Source organism: Oryzias latipes, chromosome 1 (assembly GCF_053564925.1).
Source record: "Oryzias latipes strain Hd-rR chromosome 1, Olatipes_Hd-rR_3.1".
NCBI classification, from domain to species: Eukaryota; Metazoa; Chordata; class Actinopteri; order Beloniformes; family Adrianichthyidae; genus Oryzias; species Oryzias latipes.
In genome coordinates this window covers 1234443-1260296 of record NC_136237.1, presented here as the reverse complement: position 1 = coordinate 1260296, position 25854 = coordinate 1234443, and the positions used below count along the sequence as shown (strand labels likewise).

The 25854-nt window shown below is 48.4% G+C and overlaps 1 protein-coding gene across 2 annotated transcripts in view; it reads left to right on the top strand.

Annotated features, from left to right (window-relative positions):
- mxi1 (max interactor 1, dimerization protein) overlaps positions 1 to 16635 on the top strand; it is a 30345-nt gene extending 13710 nt beyond the window's left edge. For both annotated transcript variants that reach the window (XM_023952580.2, XM_023952603.2), the window contains exons 4-6: positions 10250 to 10364; positions 15321 to 15516; positions 15921 to 16635. In XM_023952580.2, the coding sequence (XP_023808348.1) occupies positions 10250 to 10364; positions 15321 to 15516; positions 15921 to 16084 (475 nt within the window). In that variant the 3' untranslated portion in view covers positions 16085 to 16635. The remainder of the gene's footprint in view (positions 1 to 10249; positions 10365 to 15320; positions 15517 to 15920) is intronic.
- Positions 16636 to 25854: the final 9219 nt, after the last annotated feature.

Genomic DNA, 25854 nt, shown 5'->3' with positions numbered 1-25854 from the left:
CACAGCTTCACTCAGGCTGGAAACACAGAAGGGGAGAAAACTGGATGCTCCTTTTACATCAGGGCTGTCTGATTTGGACTAAAGCTAAATACGCGTTTTAGCTGTAGAGTCTGAGCAAAGGGAAACACTTCTGCCTTTTGACCAGGTTAACTACCTTACCTACCTAACCACTCCCCTCAGCACATGCCTGCAGTCACGCTGCTCGGCCTGTGGTCCTACGGTGCGGTGTGACCTTTTTGACGTCTACCTGAAGGATTTGGAATTTGTACATCTGTTTTGAATTTCCTGTTGTGCTTATTAAAGATTAATGTCAAATATGTCAGCAGCATCCATGTCCCATCCCCCATTATGCATTATAGCACACCAAACATCTGTAAGAGGGTTATGTGGTAGCAGAAAACTGCCCCCACCCCGCTCACACACCCTGTTCTCCGGTCTGGCCCCGGAGCCCACATCTGTTGGGATCTCCGGCGGCCTAAGTAGGACATATTTGGTACATGGCCACAGCGCTCTGGTAATCCCAAGCTTCTGCCCTCGACCCCCCAGCCGCTAACGGTTGGCCTGGGCAGAGACGTTTAGGTGGTTCAGTCACAGTTTTAGACCTTTAGAAACCAAAGAACAGTAGAAGAAGAAGAAGCCAAATGACCTGGATAGAGGTGGAATCATTGATATGTGCTTCTTCACATGGAACTACACGTGTTAGAGTTTCCCATCAGGTTTGGATGTAATGTCTCCGTGTGTTTGTTGGAGGGGCCTTCCCTTCCTCCGGTCAGGGCCTCAGTTCCTTCCATCGCTGCCTCCATTCTTTCCATCTGGATGCTCGTTCTGTTCCCTTCTGCTCTCGGTTTCGGCCTTTTTTATCAGAGCAGATTAGGAGGAAGCGAGCATGTGTAAAGTAATCCGTGCGTTAGTGATGGGCTTCAGCCCCACAGCCTCTTGGCTCAGCCATGCAGAGGACGCTTCCTCTCTCTAAACTCCTGCAAACTTTGCACACGCGTGTGAGCACGTGTTCCTGTCTGTGGTGGCTGCTCGCTGACGGGACATCGCTGTGCCTTTTTTTTGTTTTTTCAGTTTGAAGCGGTCTGGCCTGTCATCCGTCAGGAGCATGCTCTGTGCGTCCTGTCCTGGATTTGGTTGTCCATCAGTGTCTTTATCAGTGTCTAAGTTCAAATGGATGCATTTCATTTAACCTTTTTTCCCCCAGTGTGCCTTCAGTCACGACTCCATTAGAAATTGTACTGCAGGCTTAGTGCCGTATGAAAAGATCTCTTTCACACACCGAACCTCTTTTTTGGGATTGAGGTCACAACTGCCTGAATGCTCTGAAGTCCTCGTCATGTCCACCCACTAGCAGCGCTGCATCTCTCCCCCTCAGTGTTGCTTCATAGCTGCACTTGGTCACAGCAGCCATGAAGATCCGAGACTTTCTGCTGATGGCGGTTAGCGTTCCAGTCACTGTGCACTGTAGTAACATGGACCCAGAATGGATGTCAGCCACAGGATGCCTCTAAGCCCCATCACTATCACAGAGTAGTAGAAATAAAATGACAGGACCTAAAATGCCTCTTTCATGGGCGCTCAACTCTTACCCATCATCCACTTTTTTGTGTGCATTGTTGATCAAAACAATAACCAAACATGGTCCTGAAATGAGCCAATCAGAGTGTAGTTTGTGTGGACGTCCTACAGACACTTAAGGATCACGTGCACATCCCGTACGTGCAGCATGTGTGGGGTCAGGAAGGACCCAGAACTCACACCTAACGACTAGAGCGTGGTGTGAGGACGCCGTACCACAGCATCACCTGTACGTCATACGTGTGTGAACCTCCATTATCCTGATGAATACTTTAGATACACTTACCACACACAGGATAATGGTACGTTCCATTTTCATGATGTTCCCCAAACTGTCCGTACGAGCCTGAAGACACACCTCTGAGGATGCAGCCGCTCTTCTGTACGACCCCCCCACGGACACGGACGACCCAAAGACCTGTACAGGTCAACTACCACACGTGACTGAGGCATGATGGACCGGCTCATGTTCAGGCCATGCTGAGTTTCTGGGCAGATTACACAAATCGAGCACTCCCCCTCCTCCCCCGACTCTCTGTAGCACTCCCCCCTCCTCCCCCGACTCTCTGTAGCACTCCCCCCTCCTCCGTATCTCCACCATGGGTTAGTAGTTAGAGAGTCTGAACAGTGGACCATAGCAGGCAGTGTGTCAGCAGCAGATGAATGTGGTGAACACTCTTTCATGTTGCAACATTATTATTTCACATAACTCTCTAAAGCAACGTACATGACACTCTTTCCCTGTGGGATCATTTGGGGAGAAACGCTTTGCCCTTCAGCACTAAACTCCAACAGTACAACGAGCTCAAAAGTTTGATAACCATAGAACCTAAAAGCAGCAACCAAGTCAAGTCAGCTCAAAACCGATAAGCCTGACTGCAGTTATATCTTCATTGGAAACCTAAACCTTGATGTCCAGACGTGATGACGTGGTAACAAACACCCATGAACCGTATGACATGGACTCAGCCACATACTGAGGAGCCAGAGAGGATTGTGTATGAGTAAAAAAGTTACAGTTTAAATTTAGTGTCAACTTAAACATTCTAAGTTCTGATTAACTTATTATTGTTAATTAAGAATAACTTTAAAAATATGATGTAATCGGCTTCCTCATAGACTTTGAGTTCACTGAACCTATTTTACAGTGCACTAGGGCACACAGGGCAGCTGGGGGTTTGAACCCCTGACCTACCTGTGCCAGACCGGATTCTCAATCTATTGAGAGCTACAGACATCCCATAATCAGCCTTCCCTTTGGCTCAAATCACTTGGTAAACATGAAGATCATTTCTACGGCATCAGTGAGAATCTGAGACGGCTGGGAGCTGGTTAACGTTTAAGCCGGGCGCCGTCACCTGCCCGCCACAGTGCAGATAATAGAGCTGTAATTGGCTAAAGTACACATGGAAGGCTCCAGCTGTGCAGCCAGGCTGGAGCCTCTGTGATGACTGTTCCAGCAGTTAACCCGCTGATTTGTAGTTTCCCCCGTTTTCTGTCCGGGTTAACATGTGACTCTGGCTGCACGCCGGCAGCAGCGGCGCGGGGAAGAGTAGAGCGGCTGCACGCTCAAACCTCGACAAAAGAAAGAGACCAGAGAAATGTAAGGAAAGAAAAGCCCTCTCTGTTATTTTAACAAAGAATCAGGAAAAACACAAAAGGCTGTAGTGGAGGATGTGTGTGGAATCTAGATTACAGATCTGTGGAGTGATGATCTAGTGTGTTTGGTCCCTATTTGATATTTTTCTACGCTGTGGATTCTGTGGCAAAGTCTTTAGGTTTGTGAGAAACTAGCTATCCGCGATGTAAACACATCTTTACACATCTTTAAGTCCTGCAGCAGTCGGGACCTCTTAGTGATGCTTCTTTCTTTCTGCACCTTTGAAGGTTCTTTTGCCCCCACCATGTAGTCCAAAACTCACCAAAAAAAACAGTTTTGGGCACAAAGATGTAAAGAAATCAAAAAGATGACATTACAACAGTCAAAACTGTCCAAAATTATTTCTGGTTAAACAAAGCTGCAGATGCCAGGTCGCGCCTGCAGGCCATACAGTGCTGCTCAGGGCTTTCATTTCATCATTTAGTGTAGGGCAATTCTAATTTTTTCAGATAAATCGGATCTCATAGAGCTGATTAGAGGATCTCCAGTTGGCCTTTCTGTTGTTAAACATGTCCCCAGTGGACAGAACCATGTAGTCCACCCCCCACCCCCCACTTTAATGGACATACACAGGATCAATACATTTGAACAGACCTTCATCACTGTGACTGTGAGACTTCCAGTCTCTCTGGAACCTGGACTGGATCTGAATTCAGGAGCTCCTGGTTTGGGGGGTGTTGACTGTCGGACCCCCGGCACTGTTTTGTGCTAGATTTTGTTTTTTAGCAGTTTTGCTTGTTATGTATTACAGCACTGATGAGCCGCCGATTGCTTTAAACAGAAGGATAAATAGCGCCGGACCTGATGATCTGGGATGTCTCAGACGGGGACACAGAAAGAACAGGATAAGCTTTTCTATCCGACAGCCCCATTCCCCAATGGAGCCCGTCTACTGATGCCTTCATTTCCTTTCTCATGTTAATGTAGACGATGGATCACTGAGGCTGTCATTGGTCAGATGTAATCAGTGTAATAACTGAGCACGTTGACCCTCTCTTTACATGTATTGGAAGTGGGTCTGGTCTGGTCTGTGTGTGTGTGTGTGCGTGTGGGTGTGCGTGGGTGTGTGTGTGGGTGTGTGTGTGTTTTAAGTGGAAGTGGGGGTTTGTATGGACTGATTTTTGTTCTGGAATCCCCTCCTGTGTCATCCAGTCATTATCACACACACACATACTGCATGTGTGTCTGTAACATACACACATGTACACAGGCAGAGGCTATCCCAGCTGTCTTTGGGGTTGGGAGGGGGCCATCGTAGCGTAGTCGTGTTAATACGGGCTGATCAATCACCTGTCAAAGCCAAAAGGCGGAGCTTGCTGCCTGTGTGTGGGGCCGTCAGCAACACAAGCCGTCCGTCCCCACGCTAAGGGACATCCGGGCCTGAATGAGACGCATGTCAGTGCTGCTGGTAGAGTGGAAGCGCCTCATTGTCTGGGGGGCAAAGGGAGGGATGGCTGTTTATCAGACGTCCCTGAAGGAGAGAGCATGGACACGTTAGGATGGAGGGAAGGATTTCTGCAAACCACCGGATGGCATGAAGACAAGTCCAACTGCAATAACTGGAGTTTAAAGTGGAGCCGAGTCACTGAAGTCAGCACTAACACCACTGCTGGAAGAGTTTCTGTGAAGCTTCAATGAGACTTTAAGGTTTTCTCATCAGTCAAAGTTCCCGAAGCCTCAGCTACGGCTGTCTGAACCCTGAGTTTCCTCTGGTCCGTCTGCATCTCTGTTGCAATGGATGAAGAGACCGTCAGTTCATTTCCATCCTCGTTGGGTCTCCGGTCCCCCCCCCCCCAGCGGAGGAATTTGTCCTGCTACCCCAGTGTCATCACCAGCTAAACCTTCAGCAGTCAGGCCCCATGCCCTCTCCTTCCTTAAACACTGCATGTTTGTCACACATGATGTCGTGTTTTTGGACCTTCAAAATGAAACTTTTGTTGTCCATGACGACAAAGGAGACAGGTGTTATCTGCTGTGTTCATGTGCGTCTCCGTATGAGCACGCCACCGTAAATATGACATAACGTTTTTATCACGTTTTCTTTGGAAGTTTTTATTTTGTTTCCCGTTTCTCCGCCTTTTTCACCGGGAAATCGGCACGATGGCGGACTGGAAATAGAGGCGCGGCAGTAAAGCTGGCGTGGCGTTGCAGCGGGCCAGACTCCACGCGCAGACATGACGCCGGCCACGTAAACATTCTGGTTGATTCATGCATGTTCTATTTCTTGTGTCAACGCACCGCAGACCAGAAATCCGCCTTTACAGGTAATGGTAAATGGTAAACGGCGTATACTTATATAGCGCTTTCTACCCTCTTTTGAAGGCCCAAAGCGCTTTACAGTCACAGTCCCATTCACACAGTCACACACACAGTCACACACACAGTCACACACACAGTCACACACACATTCACACACACAGTCACACACACAGTCACACACACATTCACACACACAGTCACACACACATTCACACACACACACACACACCGTCACACACACAGTCACACACACAGTCACACACACATTCACACACACACACACACACACAGTCACACACTGATGGCGGCTCCGCTGCCGAACACTGGCGCCAACCTCCCACCAGAGGCAAGGTGGGTTTCAGTGTCTTGCCCAAGGACACTTCGACACATGGGCGTGCAAGGCGGGAATCGAACCTGCAATCTTACGATCATGGGTCGACCGCCATTTTGGAAGAACTTTGAGCGTCTGGAAAAGCAGATAAATCCAATTCATGGACATTTTCTCTACGTTCATGCTGCAGCGACCGGTCGTAGAGGACACCTCTACAACACGTGATGAGACGCAGGCGTGTCCTACAGATTTTTCACTTCTTTAAACCCCCCCTCCCCCAAAATCCTGCGGACTGCATAAGGATCCTGGTAGAGCTGTTCACGTGACACGTGCACACCCCATGCATGCAGCACCGTGCACGGTTGGTAAGGAGCCAGTCCTCACACCTTGACAACCAAAGTGTGGCGTTAGGACGCCGTAGGACAGCATCACCTGTACGTCACACGTGTGTGAAACTTCCATTATCCTTACAGGATACGTGAGCAGGTTAAGGTTTACTGGGAATACATCATATTATTAATGTTTTTCTTTGTCTGGTTTCTCAGGAACATCCGTCCACTGAATCCAGGGTCAAACGGGGTTTTTGTGTGTCTGTTTGTTCATTTGTGTTTCGTTATTGTCAATGACTGAACCGGAACGCTTCTGTGTTTAATGATCTTGGTTGTGTGTTGTGTAATCCATCATCAGCAGACTCTAGAGCTGCACAAAACACAGCTGTGAGGGGGTTTCTTCATGTATCTTCTTCTTCCTCTTCAGTTTTTTCCACAACAAAATCAGTGAAAGCCCCTTGAAGAACCTAGAACATCTGTTAGTCCCATGTTGACCTAAGTAGAAAGTTGAAAACAGCCTGCATTTCTTTAGTTCTGACCCTCCTCAGAGGGAGGGATCTGCCGTCAGCCTCATGGACATCGTGCACATGGATGTCTACGTTCAGGCTCTCTAAATCAGTCCTTGGCCTCATAACTGGTTGTCCTCCAGGCTTTTCTGTTAACCAGCAGCTGTTTATGGAACCAGTATTGGCCTTTTCTGAGAACTTGCATGACTACAAGAGGCAAAGGCAGATTCTGCCTCCAGCTCGCAGGTATTTATGGTCCAGATCTGACACTCACTTTCTAAACCGCACATGGCGTTAGCTTTTCGGCTCTGGATTGAAACAATTCTTGTTGGAGGAGATCACCAATCGTGACCTTTGATGCTTTAACAAAGCAGGCATGCCTGTGTTCAAATGGGACGGTGCTGAGGAGAATCCTCTGAACACAACGTCACTCCTGACCAATGGGACCTTAGCTAATCCCATTGGCACCTTATTGCAATAGAGACTAGCATAGTCACAAAGGGCTACAATAGCTCTCTCAATGCCCAAAATCCTGTCGTTATTCAAAAACAAAATAGTTTTGTTATAGTTCTTTTACTTTTCATCCCCTGAAATGATTAAAATATTCCAAAATAAACTGTTTTTATGCCACCAGCTAGCATTTCAGACAAAACACTGCACTTTATAGAAATCAAAGCTAAACCCAGCAAAAGCGTACATTTCTGTGGGGATGCCGCTGCAGGCTATGCTCTCCAGGAGAAGCGCTCATGCAACCATCCTGGTCTTCTGCTGCCTCTGCCGACGGCGTCTGAAAACACCTCTGTCTCTGACTTGGAATTGTTAGTGGCGGTGAGTTTTTACTTCTTTGGGATTATTTCAAATGTAAGGCGTATTTCTTGATGAAATAGCCATTTCATGTCATGGTGTGTGACGTGTAAGAAACCATCTGCGCTTAGTGTTTCCTCCAATTTTGAAAATCCTGTCCACGTTTTGCTTTGGGTGTTTTTCACCAAATCACGTCCTCCCCTTATTAGTCTGGTTTGCTTTTGCTACATGTGCAAGACGTGTTTACTGGCCCCGCCCACATCCAGTCACCCCTCAGGCATTTGTTGCCTTTCTGATGTTTTCCAGCCATCCTCTGATCAGCGCTCTCTGCCGTGTTTGCCTTCAACCGCGTCCTTCTGGACAGCCAGGTTGTCCTCCTGAACACTTGTTTTGCTGCGGTGCAAAGTGCATCACGCATGTGTGAGGACACACGGGAAACATGAGACTCCACAGGGTGATCCTCAGATGTGTGAGGGCGTTGGTGACTTTACTTTGGTTCAGCAGAAGTCCAGGTTGGTCGTTTCTTACCTGCCACCTCATTCCACACCTAGTAGTTGTGTCCAAGTGTTGGTGGCCATAATGGGATATTTTTGCTCACTTCCAGGGTTTCAGGTCCTTAGCAGCTTTTGTCTGAGGTTCATGAAGACCAGCTTGTGAAAGAGGAATTATCTGAGATCATCTATCAAGAGGATGACGGTTCAAGTCTTCACCCGGCAGTCAGTAGCTCGATTCCCAGACAGACAGGCCCGTACATGATCTGAGTCGGACTCGTCTCTGGCGGCGCTCCTCGTCCCGCCCTCTTATCGGTCGCTGTCTGCTTTTGTTTTTGAGCAAAGAATAAAAACATGTCATTTTTTTAGATGGACAAATGGCAGAGCGGTTTTAAGCAGAAGCTTTTTGTTAGAGGGGGAGGTCTGAGCACAGAGTGGATTTAAAAACGTGACAGATCTGCAGTTTCACATCAATAATTCATCGGGACGCCAGCAGAGCTGCAGCGTTTTCTGCGCGGCCCGCTTTCCGTTTAGCCCACAAACACGGCCGGTTACCGGGAGATGCTTTTGGTTTCCTGACAGTTCAATGATCCTGAATGCAGTGTTCTCTGTCTGCAGTTAAAGGCAGATGTTGTCTCTGTAAAATCACCCAAGTGGAACTGCCCCCCCCCCCCCCCCCATGCACCAGTCCTATGAAAAAGCCGCTACTGAACAGGCGAGAGGGGGGGGGGGGTGTAGACGTCACACAAGCATGCCGAGTTAGCGGCTGTGGGTGTGTCACGTGCAGTGGACTCTGGACACCTCCCTATTGGTTCTACAAACGAGTACTTCTCATCAAGTCAGAACTGCAATGGCCATAGCAGCTAAGTCTCATGTTCCTGTCGTCTCCATCCATGCGGAGTCTAAAGACAGACTGAGCTGGAAGAGCAACAGCACTGCTGTGTGCAGGAAGGCCAGCAGCAGACTCTGCTTCCTGAGGTCCTTCAATGTGTGCAGCAGGATGCTCGGGATGTTCCACCAGTCTGTTGTGGCCACCACTTCTCGGTGGTCTCCTGGGGGGGCAGCCTAGCTGCCAGGGACACTAATTGACTGAACAAACTGATTAGAAGGGCTGGCTCCGTAATCGGGTACAAAGGGACACATTTGAAGCTGTGATGGAGAGGAGGACTTTGAACAATGGTATCCATCATGGATGTCTGGAGTCTCCATCCTGTTCTTGACGGACAGCAGAGAACCTTCTCCAAGAGGCTGAGGCTTCGCTGTCCCACCAACAGCTCATTCCGACCTCACTTCATCAAACTTTATAGCTCATCATCCATTTGCTATAGATAAAGTCATTTGATGTCTGTTTTCTAGAGCTGATAACCGAACTGACAGTTTTCCTGATTGTCACTCATTGTTTGTTTGTTTGTTTGTTTGTTTTGAGCCTGTAAACAGACGCTGCAACAACCCAATTTCCCAAGCTGGGATCAATAAAGTATCTTTATCTTGTCTTCGTACACACGGTCTACGCTTGAGCAGCAGAGTCTTCAGCGTCTGCAGCTAATTACTGCTGCTCCTCTGGAGGAAGATCTTTGAGTTCACGGATGTCTTTCCAACCTTCCCTTCAGGCCACTGAAACAGCAACCCTACTAATGTGGTGCTGACCGAGTTAGAGGTGCAATCTTCTTCCTTCACCTCTCAGCAGGGTCCATTAGATATGATGGACATTTCCTGAGGCCTGTCCATAGTCCCAAACCAGGGCATTGTCCAGATGAAGAGGCCGCCCCCTTCAGAGACCTACCTGCCTGATAGAAACCTTCCCAGGAACAAAGCAAACAGAACTAATTCTTTGTGTTCTCCTTTATTTCAAAGCCACTTCTTCTTTTGTCTGATAGCATTGTGATCCTTACTTTGGGCTAACTAAGGGATAATGCCCGACGACGTGTCCATTATCAGAATTTAACGGACGACACTGAAGCCTGAAGCACGGCAGCTTTCGTGAAGTTAGGTTAATTTGTGATCATTCCTACACTGAAGGCCATCAACCCGCTTATACCACGGTCACTTACTAAAGAAATAAGTATTACATCCGTTTTTGGGACTTTATTCTTGTTGTTTTTTCGGATGAAATCACTTTTTCGCTAAAAGTGAACAATTTGATAAGTGGAGCGGTGCGTTGTCACAGTAACCGGCACTGACATCGACAAAGGGAAGTCATATATGAAGTGGAACATGTCTTCTTGTTCCTTCCAGACGGTCTGTTCTGTTTGTTTGACTGTAACCGCTTGTTCTGTCTGTTTCCTTTACAGACGAGCTCATCTGCGGCTGTGTCTGGAGCGCTTGAAGGCACTTATACCTCTGGGCCCCGACTGTACCCGGCACACCACCCTGGGCCTGCTCACCAAAGCCAAAGCACACATCAAGGTACGCGCGGTTTCTGACTGCGCATCCGGATTACACGCCTCAGCACAAAACCAGTTTATACTAAATCCATCAGATGCAAAAAGTGCTGTTCACACTGGCAGGTTTCATTCACACCTGGATTTGTGTTAGGGGTTCAGGTGTGAAAGCTCACCTGAACCCGTGTCGGCTTCAGAGTCAGGGTCTCAGTGTAGTTGCAAATGAACTCTGGTGTGCTTTGCTTACGTGTGAATGCAGTCTGGACGGCCAAGGAACGTTCATTTGCTGCATCCCAAATACCAAAGACGTGCTCATGTGCGAGTTGGAATGAGTGTAAATGTGGGCGGTACACGCGGTGCAGTGCTGGTGGAGGTGCCTTCGAAGACACGTCCGTCAGAGAACCAGCAGCTTTTTTCTTCTCCAAGCTTCCTTTTATCTCCTGGTCAGATCCAGACGTTCCTCAACGACAGCAAACATCCTCCGGTCTGCGTGACGCCGCGCTCATTCCTGTGGCTCTCATGGATGTTTTGTCCATGTCCTCTTGTGTGTCGTACCTGGACACCATCAATCCACAGATCACAGATGTTTGTGAACCTTCAGGGGTGAAGGATGAAGAATGTTTCTGCTCTCCGATGAACCTTTAGTGGTAGAAGATGCCGCTTTCTGGTTTTCCACTTTCAAGTTTCTACGTTTTTGGTATAAAAAGTGAAGCGATTTGTTGCTGTTTTATGATCACATGACATCTAGAGCTAGAAGATATGACTGAAGAAATAATCTCAGATTTTTTCATTCCAAATTCAAATTTCCTTCCTGCTTTTACTTTCTTTAACAAAAATGACAAATGTATTTAACAAAAGCTCTTTGGAATTTGTCTCCAACACAAAGTTCTACTAAACACAAGCTGTAAATGTCTGCAGAACAAAGCAGCAGATGTTTGGGAGCTACTGCCAGCTTGATCATCTACAGAGAAACACTAGAACCGCTGCACAGCGTTTCTGGGAGCAGCCACCGTCAGACGGATTTAACTGTTTGTGGTTTGAAGTCACAACCAAAGACCAAAATCTCATTTTTGACCAACCAGACAAGTTTGACGGTGGATAAGAACAATCTACCACCCAATAATTCCATTATTTTACAAAGAAAAACTGTAGATGTTATCTTAAGAATGATATTAGGTAAAATTCTTGGTTAAAATGCCCCCAGCAGAAGAGGGGTTTCAGTCGATCCCCTTTGGTCTGAACCAACTGGAAAGAAGCTGCTGAGAAAACAAGGACAGATTTACTGAGGGGGAGCAGACTGACAGAAAAAACACTTTTTTTCTGATTCTGCCTCCAGTGATTCATTTTTACATGAACTCAGAACAAAAACAGCCCAAAATTCAAGATATGGATTCTTGATATTGACAGTAAAGATGCTCTCGGGGTGGGGTATGATATCATAATAGCATGATAGCATGGTAGCATGATAGCATTTAGCATGATAGCCTTTAGCATGATAGCATTTAGCATGATAGCATGGTAGCCTTTAGCATGGTAGCATTTAGCATGATAGCCTTTAGCATGGTAGCATTTAGCATGGTAGCATTTAGCATGATAGCATGGTAGCCTTTAGCGTGGTAGCATTTAGCATGGTAGCATTTAGCATGATAGCATGGTAGCATTTAGCTTGGTAGCATTTAGCAAGGAAGTATGAGATCATAATAGCATGATAGCCTTTAGCATGGTAGCCTTTAGCATGGTAGCATTTAGCATGGTAGCATTTTGCATGATAGCATGGTAGCATTTAGCTTGGTAGCATTTAGCATGGAAGTATGAGATCATAATAGCATGGTAGCATGGTAGCATGGTAGCATGATAGCATGGTAGCATGGTAACATGATAGCATGGTAGCATGGTAGCATTTAGCATGATAGCATGGTAGCATGGTAGCATCCGTGTGTAATGACCCCGCTGTCTCCAAATCAACACTTTCTCTGAAACGTTCTGTTGCTGCTGTGAGTCCAGCAGGTTTCTCCTCCGGTTCTTTCTGGATCCTGGTACAGATCTTCACGTTTTCTTGTGAGCATCAGTTGAAGCTAATGAAGCAGCTGCTTTAGAGACTGTCGAACCGACTTTACTCCTAACAGCGGAAGAGAGCAGAGAGCTGGGAACATAAAATCTCCATTTTCCCATAATCGTCTGAAACAACAACTTTGAATGAATTGTCCAGTTTTGAGGATTGACCCGAGGCGTTCTGTTTTTTACATACTATGTGTGAAAGAAGTGGTTAGCCCTCCTGTCAGAGCAGAGGAAGAGGACAAGGCCCACATTGTTGCCCCCCCCCACACACACAATACCCACCACTGCTTTGCACTTGTGCGGCTGTCAACTGCAGCCTCTCCATTGCTTTTTGAGGGTTCATTGTTGTGGTCTGTTGCTGGGAGCCGCGCTCATTGGTGGTGGCGGCAGCTGGGACAGGAGGCTACAAGGTTACAGCACCAGACTGTTGTATCAGGCGCTGCCGCGACCCCGCTCGTATCAGAATGTCACCACGGCAATGCAGGGACAACAAAACCAATCATCTTAGGCCATCGGAGCCACGGCGAACAAATGCTCAAGGTGACGAGGGAGAAGTGAGAGCCCGACCAGAACACCTTCTGTCTTTGCTTGGAATTTAAGTTTACAGCTTTTACCATTGTAGTGCTAATGCTACAGTTTGTTTCAGACTCTGTGAGTTTTCCCACACATGCACAGCAATGTTCACATGCTAATACGAGCACCTTCTTATCCAGAATAAGTGTGACCATGGAAACGAGCCGGTTTGATCTTCCTGCCTAGAAGAAGGTCATATTCCTGACAAGCCATGAGAGCGATGAGACAAGCCGGAGATTCCAAACCTGTTCACAACTTTGGAGCATTTTTTAGCTTATTTTCAAGAACAATGAGCATCAAGAAAGAGAGAAAGGAGGACATGTATATCTGGCTTGTACTTCATGAAATTCTCTGTCTTCAGTCTCTGATGTGAAACTGAACATGCCAACGTGAACCAGAGGATTTCAATGTAGCTTTTGATTTCTCTGCAATGTGCTAACCTGTTCTAGTTAGGATTGACTCAATGTGATCGATTGGATGAGAAAAAACATTCTCTGGATTTGTAAAGACATGTCTTTGCGTTTCAAATCTAAGCAAACCCTCACCCTGATACAGTTCAGACAAATTCTTGAAAAAGAAACCCATCCAGTTAGACCTTCATCATCACATTAAACCATATCATGGCAAACTGTACTTTGTCCAGAGACTTCGTCATATGTTCTCTGAGTCATGCAGGGACTGTAAACACAGCATGATGGACCAAACCCCACGCCACAGCCCTCAAAGAGCATGCTAGTGGGGTTTTTGCATGACAGAGCCTGTGATTCACTGAGTCTGAAATGTCTTTATAGAAACTGAACGTCCTGTATCAGGTGGATAGTTTTCCTCCTGTCCTCTTTTTTCATTTAGCACCAAAGTTACACCTACTTAATTCAATTAATTTGAATGAAATTAAAATAACTGTCTGATAACTACATGTTATTTTTAAGCTGACTTAACTAAAAAAATATTTATCTTAACTGTAGCAAATAATTAAGTTAGATCAAAGTATAAAGTTTCTCTTTCCAACATCCATATGTGGTCTTATCAGCCTCTCATGGTGGAAAAAGTATTATCTGAGCTTCTTCATCCACTAAATCATCTTCAAATGGACACGCCATGCTGCTTCACCTCTCTGTAAACAAACTAACCTTCAACTAAACCTGCTCCAGACCAGGTTATGTTCAGAGCATGGGTTGCTATGGTAACTTGACATACCCTGAAACATACCTCCATTTCTGGAACCGAAAACTGAGGTTATCAACTTCCTTAGCCTCAAACTTACCGTGGGAGCTAGCATAACCTGCTTTCTGGAATAACCCCCCCATAGACCCCAATCATGTTGGTGGACTGAAACGGCCAAACGCAAATGTCCAACGCTGGGGAGGAGATGAGGAGGAACCTGACAGTTGATGATTCTCATAGGACAACCTCACTCATCCCACCAGAAGTGGTTTGGGGGGGGGGGGGGGGGGGACTTGTGTCCCCTCGCAGAATAAGCTCCTCTTCTTTGCTAGTTGCCTTTTTCACCTTTTTACTAACTCTTTAATCGATAAAAACGATTTATTACAGAGGCATTTCATATGGATTTCTCATTTTTTAACCCCCCTTCACATCCTGCAAACAGTACAAAGAGCCCGTTAGAGCCGTTCACGTGACACGTGCACGCTCCTCACTGCAGCCTGACTGAAATGAGGAACTTAGACAGAGTGTAGTTTGTGTGGACGTCCTACAGACACGTTTGGATCACGTGCACGCCCCGTGCATGCAGCATGTGTGCGGTCAGGAGGGAGTCAGAACTCACACCTCACTTACGACTAGAGTTTGGCGTGACGACAGCATCACCTGGACGTCATACGCGTGTGGAATTTCTAATATCCTTATGAATACTTTAGATACACCCACCACACACACAACAATGGTACGATCCATTTTCATGGCGTCCCTTAAGGTGGTTTTATGGGCCTTAAGAGAACTGCAGACACACCTGAGCTCACCTGAAGATGCAGCCGCTCCTCTACGACCCTCCACGGACCCGGATGACCCAAAAACCTGTATGAAGATCAGGAATTCTTCTGCTGTGCATCTCTTTCCAAACCTTCCAGGAGTGAAAACCTTCACAGCCCAACAATCCAGGGGTTTTGTGTGGAAGTCTGTCTTCAGGATTTCACCACTTTGATGACGTTTGAGCATCGGAATCATTGAAAAAAGGAACCAGATAACAGATTTAGATTCATTCTGTGTCATATATAAAGTGTAGGATTAAGACTATATAGAAACTGTATCCTGAACTACATTTAACGTGGCGAGCAGGCGTCCTGGTGCTGAGCATGATGGGTAAACCGTTTCTCTTTCTCGTGTTTCTGAGCAGAAACTTGAAGAGGCCGACAGGAAGAGCCAGAACCAGCTGCAGTCTCTGGAGCGCGAGCAGAGGCACCTTCAGCTTCAGCTGGAGCTGCTGCGCGGCGGCGGCGGCGGCACGCAGAGCAACCCGGGGGAGGGCGAGAGGATACGCATGAACAGTGTCGGCTCCACCCTCTGCTCTGACCGCTCCGATTCTGACCAAGGTGTGTGATTTAAACACATTCTCCTGTTCCATCCTACTGCCCTCCTGTAAGGGGGCAGACTTTGCCCCAGTGGACGACACGGGGCAAACGCTGCAGAGGTTTGAGGACTTCATGGTTGTGTCCCAGTTAGTGCTCTAGAAAAGGGCGTTTGCATTTTTCAGGGTTTCTGGATCTACTATTCCAGAATCCAGTGCTCTAGAAATTTCCCAGAAGCCTCAGTGAGAAACCAGTGTGCATCCATGCTCACTAGATTGGCAAATATAGACCATAATGCATTGCGTTTGAAGCATTTTTCATGTTCTGTTTTATAAAGTGTTTTTCATCAGAACAGTCCAGATAGTCGGGCAGCACTAAAACTGGGACTAGGAGACCAATCTGACGGCTTTCTTCCTCCTCTGTTGCAGAGGAGATCGAGGTGGATGTGGAGAGCACGGAGTTCTCCCATGGGGAGCTGGACAGCGTGAGCACGGCGAGCACCAGCGACCTGGACGACCACAGCAGCCTGCAGAGCATGGCCAGCGATGAGGGCTACTCCTCCTGCAGCGTCAAGCTTGCCTTCTCCTCCTAGAGGCTCCCGCCGCCACGCCCGCCGCCGTCCCTGCCAACCCCTCCTGTTCTCCCATCTGTTTATCCGTGCAGTCCTGTTGCCGCCTGCGAGGATGGGCACGCCATCAACTAGCACCCCCCCATCCAGGCCTCTCAGTTCCTGTCCGACGGTTGGAGGAGCTCCAACCGGCTCTGGCTGCGTCTGAACTTTGAGCCGGAAAGCGGTTTGGGGTTTGCTGCAAAGGGAGGCGACAGACTGCCGCCATTTTTAACCCCGTTTCCGTTTGAAGTGTGAGATAGTCGGAACGATTTCCGACTTTTGCTTGAAATCATGAAGCACTTAAATATCAGAATGAAGAACTTTTCTGTTTCCTCATGGGGGGGGTCTCCTGTCGTCATCCCGTCACTCTGGCGTTGGGCTTGGAGAAACCGTGATGACAGCAGGGGAACTGGGCCGTATGGCCACAGCTGGCTCCGCCCCGTAAGCGTCACTCCAGCCCCAGACGTCGTCTGAAGCTCGGACTGTTGAACGGGCGCTATTGGGAAACTGACCAAGGAGGAGGAAGGCGATCCGATCGACGCCAAGCTTTTACCGCAAACGTCTGCGGCGAGCGCTTTCAGCCGAGCTCGGAGGAACGCAGATGCAGCAAAGCAGGGAAAAACGCAGACATTCCTGTCGAATGTGGATCCATTTTCATACGAGTGGAAAACTGGAACTTTGAATGTGTGTGCTGGGTTTTCCCTTTTCCCTGACTCCCACAAGCCCCGCCCCCCAGCGCTCCATAAAGGCACAAATGAAGAAGACAAAAACGGAAATGTGTCCAAAGCGCCACAGACTTTGGGAAACGTTTCGTCCTCTTCCCAGCAGTAACAAGCAATAACTCTCATCCTCGTTTTTGGCTCGTCAGTTTACTTCCCTCCGCTTTTGTCAAAGCCCTGTGTGTGTGGGCGCGTGTGCAGGTGTGGGCACATGTGCACGTGTGTGTGGGCGCGTGTGCAGGTGTGGGCACATGTGCACGTGTGTGTGGGCGCGTGTGTGTGGGTGCACGTGCGGGTGCAAGTGCGTGTGGACATGTGGTTGCACGTGCGGGCGGGTGAGTGAGCATGTGCGGGTGTGTGTGCACAGGTGGGGTGTGTGGCGCATGAGCACATGCGTGTGTGGGGCGTGTGCACGTGTGGGGTGTGTGTGCATGTGTGGGTGTGTGTGCACATGTGGGTGCGTGTGCACGTGCATGTGTGTGCACGTGCATGTGTGTGCACGTGCGTGTGGACGTGTGGGTGCGTGTGCACGTGTGGGGTGTGTGCACGTGTGGGGTGTGTGCACGTGCAGGTGTGTGGCGCACGTGCGGGTGTGGGTGCGTGTGGATGTGTGGGTGCGTGTGCACGTGTGGGGTGTGTGCACCTGCAGGTGTGTGGCGCACGTGCATGAGCACATGCGTGTGTGGGGCGGGTGCGTGTGCACGTGCGGGTCTGTGGCGCACGTGCGGGTGTGTGTGCACGTGTGGGTGCGTGTGCACGTGCGGATGCGTGTGCACATGTTGGTGCGTGTGTGGTGCGTGTGCACGTGCGGATGCCTGTGCACATGTTGGTGCGTGTGTGGTGTGTGTGCATGTGTGGGTGCGTGTGCACGTGTGGGGTGTGTGCACGTGTGGTGCGTGTGCACGTGCGGGTGCGTGTGCACGTGTGGGTGCGTGTGCACATGTGGTGCGTGTGCACGTGTGGGATGTGTGCACGTGCGGATGCGTGTGCACGTGCGGATGCGTGTGCACATGTGGTGTGTGTGCACGTGTGTGTTGTGTGCACGTGTGGGTGCGTGTGCACATGTGGTGCGTGTGCACGTGTGGGTGCGTGTGCACGTGCGGGTGTGTCTGCACGTGCGGGTGCGTGTGCACGTGCGGGTGTGTGTGCACGTGCGGGTGTGTCTGCACGTGCGGGTGCGTGTGCACGTGCGGGTGTGTGTGCACGTGCGGGTGCGTGTGCACGTGCGTGTGCACGTGCGGGTGCGTGTGCACGTGCGGGTGCGTGTGCACGTGCGGGTGCGTGTGCACGTGTGGGTGCGTGTGCACGTGTGGCCGTCCAGAACAGCTTTTGTAAACACACACAGCTTGAACCTTGGTTTCCAAAAGCTGGCGTTCGTGGACAGAAGTGCTGCTGTCTGACTGCGATGCGTTTGAGTTCCGTCTTTGAGGAGTTTCTGGTGCTTCTCCGAGTGGCAGTGAACGCACCATTCCCATGCGCTCAGACTGAACCCTTTTTTTTCTTGGGTTCCTGCCACATTCAGAAAAGGGGCTTCTTCCAGAACGACCTCCGTCTGTTTTTATTTATTCCAGCGTCCTGATTGGTGGAAACGCTGCCTCCCAGCAGCGGTCAGATCTTTGACGTTTGGTAGGAGAATGAAGAACCAACCGGTTGTTATGATGTCAGGATCTCCAGCCCGCCTCCACTGGCATTAGGAATTGCACTTCAGCCACAGTGGTCTTCATTGTCTTCATCTACTGTGTGAACAGAGAAAACCACTTTGATTATTTATCTCTGACCCCACTAAGAGCACAAACGGGGGGAGGAGTTTATTTATTTGGTTCTGACGTCTTCTGCTCTTTTTTCTGACTCCTTCCTGATCTTAAAACTTGATTATTTAATACTTTTTTGGGTGGGAGGGAGGGAAACAAAACAAAACATTGACTGTATAAGGGAACTGGACTGAGTGGCCCCTCCCCCCTCGTGTTCCAAACAGGAGGGGTTATAAACTGGCCAATCAGATGCCTCAATGAAAGCACCTCCAAAATGTTTCATTGACAGAGTTGAGAATTCGCTTTCAAGGGAAGGGGTGTGGCCTTCCAGCAAGCCCACTCCTGATTGGAAACGGTGGTTGCCATAGAAACGCTGATAAAGACCGACTCGGACCAATCACTGTTTACTAACCCCGTCTGGCTTTAATTAGCGGCGACCTTACCACGGGAAAAACGGCGGCTGCCAGAAGTGAGGCGTTTTCCGTGGCTGACGTCAGGCTCGCTCAGTCCACGTCTCCTATACAGTCTGTGAACTCCATGTAGCCGTTGTTTTTGCCGTTATTTTGTCTCCTGTCGGTTCGGTGGACGTTTAAAGGCGTGACCCCTTTGCTGCTCCCAGTCCTGAGCCTCGCCTGTTTCAAGTCACCAGCCTTGTTCAGAACTGACCCCGCCCCCAGCGGCGCAGACCCACAGCCGCCACTGAAGGTTTTCTGGGACATTCTCCGTCTCGTTGGGGTCCGCTCCCAGGAAGTTGGTTCTGCACAAAGTGGGCTGATTCTGATCCGGCCGCTTGACAATTAAAGAGGGGTTTGCAGGCCGTCGGTCCCGCTGGACTTACCTGTACAAGGCCTCTCACCGAGGGGGGGGCCTTTGGTTCTTCTGAAGGACATCCTTGAGGACATCGTAGAGTTTGACCTGTGACCTCCTGGCAGAGCCCCGTGAAGCTTTGGAATACGGAAGGAAATGCCAAAATGATCCACCTCAGTGTCCTCTCTCCTCTCTCTGAGGGACAGTTTACATGAATTCTGCCCCCTTTAAGTTATGGACCTTCATCTCCTTGTTTGTCCCACCCCCCTTGGTTAAAGGAAGCCCGCCGCGGACTGGAGAGGTCCGGCGGGTCCCAAAGCAGAGTCCAGCTCTGCCTGTACTTCAAGTTGCGTTCAAATGCACTGGGACAAATCAGGCTGTTTGTAAACTGTGTGTCAGTAGTGGCATGTGACAGAATCCTCTGATGATGCATAGATGGTGGGCAGAACCGAACCGTCAGAATGGTCCCTGATCCCGGGCCGGTCTCCAGAGGTTTTCAGGCTGCTATTTATAGCAAGGGGGGGGGGGGGGGGGTCACAGCTGGTTGAGCTTATTGTCGGGTGGATGCAGACCGGTCCCGGATCAGCTCCTCAGCCGGTCCGGTTCTCCGTTTCTGGCGGCGCTGCAGGTTCCAAAGCACATCTTCAGATGCTCTCCGTCACAAAACTATATTTTTCACCTTTTCGTTTTGGAGATGTTGACTTTGGTTAACGTGTAGTTTGTGGTAATGCAGCTTGGCCAGAAACGGACGGCGCCGGGGGGGTGGGCGGGGCGGCGTGCTCCACCGGCGGGCTCTCCGGGGGCCGGATCGGAGACGCTGCCCCGCAGAGTCGGGTTTGCCCACCTGGACCTGGAGAGAGCGTCCTGTTCTCTTCTGTGCTCATCCTTTGTGGAACATGCACTGTAACCATGATGATGATGATGATGATGATGATGATGATAGAAGTGTATTTGAAAATGCAATACTTATAATAAAAACACCCAGATTTTCCAAACCCACGGCTCGGCCTGTTCATGCACACGTGTGCGGTGCTCATATCACGCTCAGATGACATGATGGATGCATGAATCACTGCTGGATGACAGAAACAGCACCATAATCACACGGTTCATGTTTATGTTGGTTCACGTGTTCTTAGCGTGTTCATTCCTGATACATCTGTGAAGTTTTCACAACTTCTCACTACGTATTTTCACGTATGACCGATGTTCATCCGTGCATCACGCACATCATGTCTGTGATTACTGTGGGACGCGGCTGATTCTTTTGCTCATTCAAAGATCTGAAAGCGAGTCAGAAGTTTTGACTTGAGGGGCTTTTTTGCAGGATAACAAAAGTAAATGTTGATTCATCTGATCTGAGCTGCTCCTTTAGATCAGCTGTGGTGAACTGGACTCTGTGGTTCAACCCAAAGGACTGCGTTAGGCCTGAAAATCCTTTTCCATCAGCATCTTTTTATCGTGGACGCAGGCTGAACAGCTGACAGCACAAACATGACATCATCTCAAATTTAGCTTTGAAGCTGAATTTTTGCTGGTGCTTCTTGAGGAGTCTAAAGGTGACAGGAACCCAGCGGGAGGACCAACGTTTGCTTCCAGCCGGGCTCCATCCATCAATCCATCAAAGCCTCGGGCCTGGAGTCTGCAGCCTCCAAAACATCCATGCCGTCCAGTTTCTTACTGACCAAAAGCCACAAAGTTCCACTTTATCATGTGGAGGAACACATAATCATGTTTTGTAGCAATAAATCCTTTCTTTATGAAATGCAGCTGTGAATCTGTACCAGAAATGAACGATGACGCTGTTCTATCCGTGTTATATACAGCAGAGCGCCGCCTCCCAAACGATTGTCTTTCTTTTCATTTAGAAGGATATTTTTAGGGTCAAAACCAACCCAAACAACACTAATGCTACGATCTTTTATAAAGTATTATTATTATTATTATTGTCATTTTGATGGGATAAAGGTTTCTGATGAAGTCAAGAAGCCTTAAAGCCGTGAACACATTTTCTTTGTGCTGTTGTTCAACGGGCTGCTGTCGACCCGAACACAAGAGGAAGGCTAAGGCCGAAGAGCAGCAATAGAAGGAGAAAAGAGCCCCATGTGGCCCCGGGGCCCCAGGCTGCAGACCCCTGCCTCAGCCCAGCTTCAGTCAACAACAAACTACTGACCGAGGCGGTTTGATTCCCAGAACTTGGATCAAACATTTCACGTCTGTCGTGTGAAGAGAAGACTCTGAGCTGAACCTGCAGATGAACATCCTGGTGCAGCCAGAACCTCCAGAAGCTGAAATGCTGAGATGGGAAAATCTACCGCAAACAAACGGACCTTTAAGAGTCTTTTGACTCAATGTTCCTGGAATTGGATTTGAATGAAGTTCTACTGTGAAGTATCACTTCTCCTTTTTATCTCCAGTTTCTTGCTTCTAAAACTCAGTTCACAAAGGGAGACGGCTTTTATTTCTTGTTTATTTTTTGTAGTACTGTTTGTCCTCAGACCGACATGGAGGCGTGTCGCACAGAATCCAAATGCCTGAAGCTGCTCTGAGAATATAACATAAACACAATCACTTCATCTTCATCACACATTCATCTTTAATTCTGCTCTGATGCTCTGATGCCTTTTCTGTCTGGAAACCTGCTGAGACTCCGAGGAGGATTTGACCAAATGCTGCCATCTAGAGGATGAAAGCTGTCATTGCTGCTTTTCCATTCAATCAGACCAAAGGGGATTTTTCTATCACTAACATTCATTCATTCATTCATTCAGGGTCACGGGGCTCCTGGACATCCTGGACATCACCAGTCTGTCGCAGGGCTACAGTCCCACACCCATGCACACACACACACACACACACACCCACACCCACACACACACACACACACACACACACACACACACACACACACCTAGGGACAATTTAGAACCAATGAACCTATGAAGCATGTTTTTGGACGGTGGGAGGAAGATGGAGAAAACCCACGCATGCACGGGGAGAACATGCTAACTCCACACAGAAAGGCCCCCCATTGGTGTTCTGGTTCAGGTCCCCCAGCCGGGACTTGAACCGGGGGCCTTCTAGAGAGTTCTAATCCCTGCAGCACCGTGCAGCCTCTTATTACTATCATGTTTGAATAAAAACCTGCTTTCTCCCAAATCTACCTGCACTCTTTTCATTTGTCTGTTTTAATGTCCGATCGTCACTTTTCCAAAGCGGCTGCTTCTTGTTTTCACACATCTCACTTCGTTCGTTTACCTTTTCAGAATCTGTTTTTTTACACCAAACAGCTGCTTTATGGCTGAAAAACTACCCGTAAAGCTGTGGACCAAAGTTCTGTCACAGTGGACCACTGGGTCAGCGGTTCCTCTGATGGTCCGGTAGACCTGAACCAGGTGGACCGGTCCAGCGTGGGCTGTACTTCTGCTTGAATGGTGTAAAATCAAAAAATCCAAATCACCTGGAGATTTGGGGGAAATTCCACGTTGAGCCACTAGGCTGCGACCAAGCTTTGCATGAACTGAGCAGACATGGAACACTGAAAAGATGTTTTAATTGTAGCTTTCCAGGGTTCTTTGGTAACTTCTTCTAAATGTGTTCTGCAACAGAGATGTCACTGCAAAGATCCAGCATGAACCCCCAGATGAGCATCTGTTCTCCGGTTGGAAATGTGCAGCAGATGGAGAGGAAACCATTTCTGTTGATGGGATTAACATTTACACTGAAGACAAACATCTCAGACAAGAGACACTGAGGTCATCACAGACCTTCTTCAACCCGGGATGGTTTTGACGCTGCGCTGCACGTCTGACCGCATCGTTGAGCTGTTAGACGTCGGCCACTGTCTTCTGTGCAGCTTTTGCTCTGAACCGTAGCGTCTCCACCTGCACAGGTGCTCATCCATGTCTGAGACGGTTCCTGCATTCCCGCTCTGAAGGTCATTTTTGCTGCATGAACGCACACAGTCAGCCTGTCCATCAACGACATGCAAGCACACACGGCCAGTCCGACCGTTTGGGTGAGAGGGTGAAGGTCCAAAGGACAAAAGTCTCATGAAGTTGGGTGTTGAGTCATTTGAACTCACCTGAAGGAGTTAAATGCAGTTTTCAGAGGAGAGAACATGTGTAACAACAGTCCTTTGTGTGTTTACACGCTCTAAGAGCTCAGCCGTTTGTCCAAAAAAACAAACTTCCTACCAGGAGAGGGAAGTGGAGGCCAGACAAACGAGAGTGACTGCATTCAGATTCTCAGGCCTCATGGAAAAAGGTTCATTCATGAATGTAGAGTTCTTCAATCTGGTCAGGAGGTTTCTTCTTCTTTTCCCCTGAAGGTCAAAGGGCAGGGATGCCTGTTTAGTTCAGTTTAGCCATTATCTATTGAGTTCTTTATGGTTCATGTTTATTACACAATCACTGCTATGAAGTGCATTGAGACGACTGTTGTTGTAAATATTGGGCTATAGGAATAAAATGTCAGACTTCATGTAAAGACAGCATCTCTGTGGGAAATGCTGAGAGGAAAGGAGATCAAGGGAAGAAGTCTGGAAATGGAACCGTCATGTTTGATGAAGAACATGGCAGATTAAACTGTTGTTCATGATTTAATCTGCTCCTTCTCGTCCAACATCCACTCCAGTAGAGAAACCAACCAGCAAACGTTTTTGTCATGGCGCCAAACGTCCGCTGAGGGATTCTGGTCCCAGCATCAGACGATGAGACTCTTGGAGGAGAGAATCACCAGAGAACTGCTGGAGTCGCTGTCTGCTTTTGGTTTTCCTGTCAAAATAATCGTTTTTCACAAGAGGGAACATAAATAGGCGAAGGCGCTCAGCTGCAGCACCTTTGAGTGATTTTCTCACAGATTCTCCTGAAAACTGTTTGATTGACACTCCCTGTGGTCTGCTCTGTTAACCTTCACGATGATGCCAAATGCACTGGCTGTATATGAGAACTCGACTCAGTGACTCCGCCCTCCTGGCGTTCCTAACAGGAAGTGGCTCCAAAGAGGGAAAATAGACTTCTATAGAGAAATAAACAGCTGTTACTTCTGCTGTCATTCTATTGGTCAGAACCGTTCTGGCTCTGATACCTTTATTTTGCATCTTCTTGATAATCTTCTTTTTTTTTCATGATATTTTTCTCTGTAGTTTTAGTTATTTAAATTGTAAACTGACCAATCAGAGGCCTGGATTAAAAGTGGGCGGAGCCTGCTAGCCCCCACATCCAATGTTCAAATCCATTAAATGTTTGTATAGCCGTCTCTGAAGATGCAGGTGGGTGTGGCCCTCCAACAAGTTCACTCCCAATTGATGAGAGTGGTTTCGATAGAAACAATGACACCGACCAATCACTGGCTCCAACATGGTCGAGGGGTGGAGTCACAGTCCCTGAGTCTAGTTCTTGCAGACTGTTTATGGTAACAGGAAGTAAACTTCGTTTTTCTGGGTAGAACTGTGTCACTTTGTTTATTATTTGTTGCTGTCAGTTTGGATTATGAAGAGTTTAACCCTTAGATGACCCCCCCCCCCTTGCATTGAGGTGTTCTCCCTACCATGACAAAGGTGGATAAAGGTGGAAAGATTTCATGTAATCCATGGACACCAGTGAAGATCACAAATCATTGAAGAAAAAAGGTTCAGAGCTCTGTCTAGTGGGTCTAGATGACCCAACTCCCAACGGTAAAGTGCCTAGGATAGCACAAGGGATAAATACGTAAATACAATAGATGTGTTATCGGTTTGCAGGCCTTTAGCTCGCTGATCATGGCGTCCCAGAGGTGTCATCAAAAGCTGCAGATGACTTTGCATCGCAGAAGCTGATCCAGTAGAATCTTTTTTCAGTAGAATCTGGCCCAGTAGAAGCGTTGCATAAAAGCTAAAAGACTGTGGACTATTTAGCACATTTTTGTATCCCGGATGAATCTTTCTTGTTGGCGTCTCTATCATCTCTTTTTTGGAACGAGGTCACTGATCCGTCCTCATCACCTCTGATCAAACTGGGTTAGAAACCATCGACTGTTGCAGGCAGCATCCGCTCCCTCCTCCCTTCTTTGTGACTCATTCATGGACTGCATCTCCGTTCAACCCCCCCCCCCAGTCGGCCTGCGGGGGTGCAAAGCTATGCAGCCAATGACGTCCCTGGAAGAGGTGCCGTTAGAGTCCACGAGGGGTTAGGAGGAGGGAGAATTACGAAGGGCAGTGGGGTTGTGTGCTGGGGATATTTTAGGGGAGGGGGGAGGTCTCCTCCTTAGTGCATGAGTCACCATCCCTGTGATGACAGGGTTTGTGACATCACAGCTGCCTTATCGAGGCAGTTCCCACAAACGTCCTCCACTGCTGGAAGAATAGAGACCCCAGCATCTTATCCCCAAGGAGGAAGAGGAGGCTGCATGCTCCTCTTCCTCCATTAGGACTCACGCATGGGTGTCCGTGTGTCGGTGATCGCAGTGTGACAGATGAGACTGGTGCACGTCACGC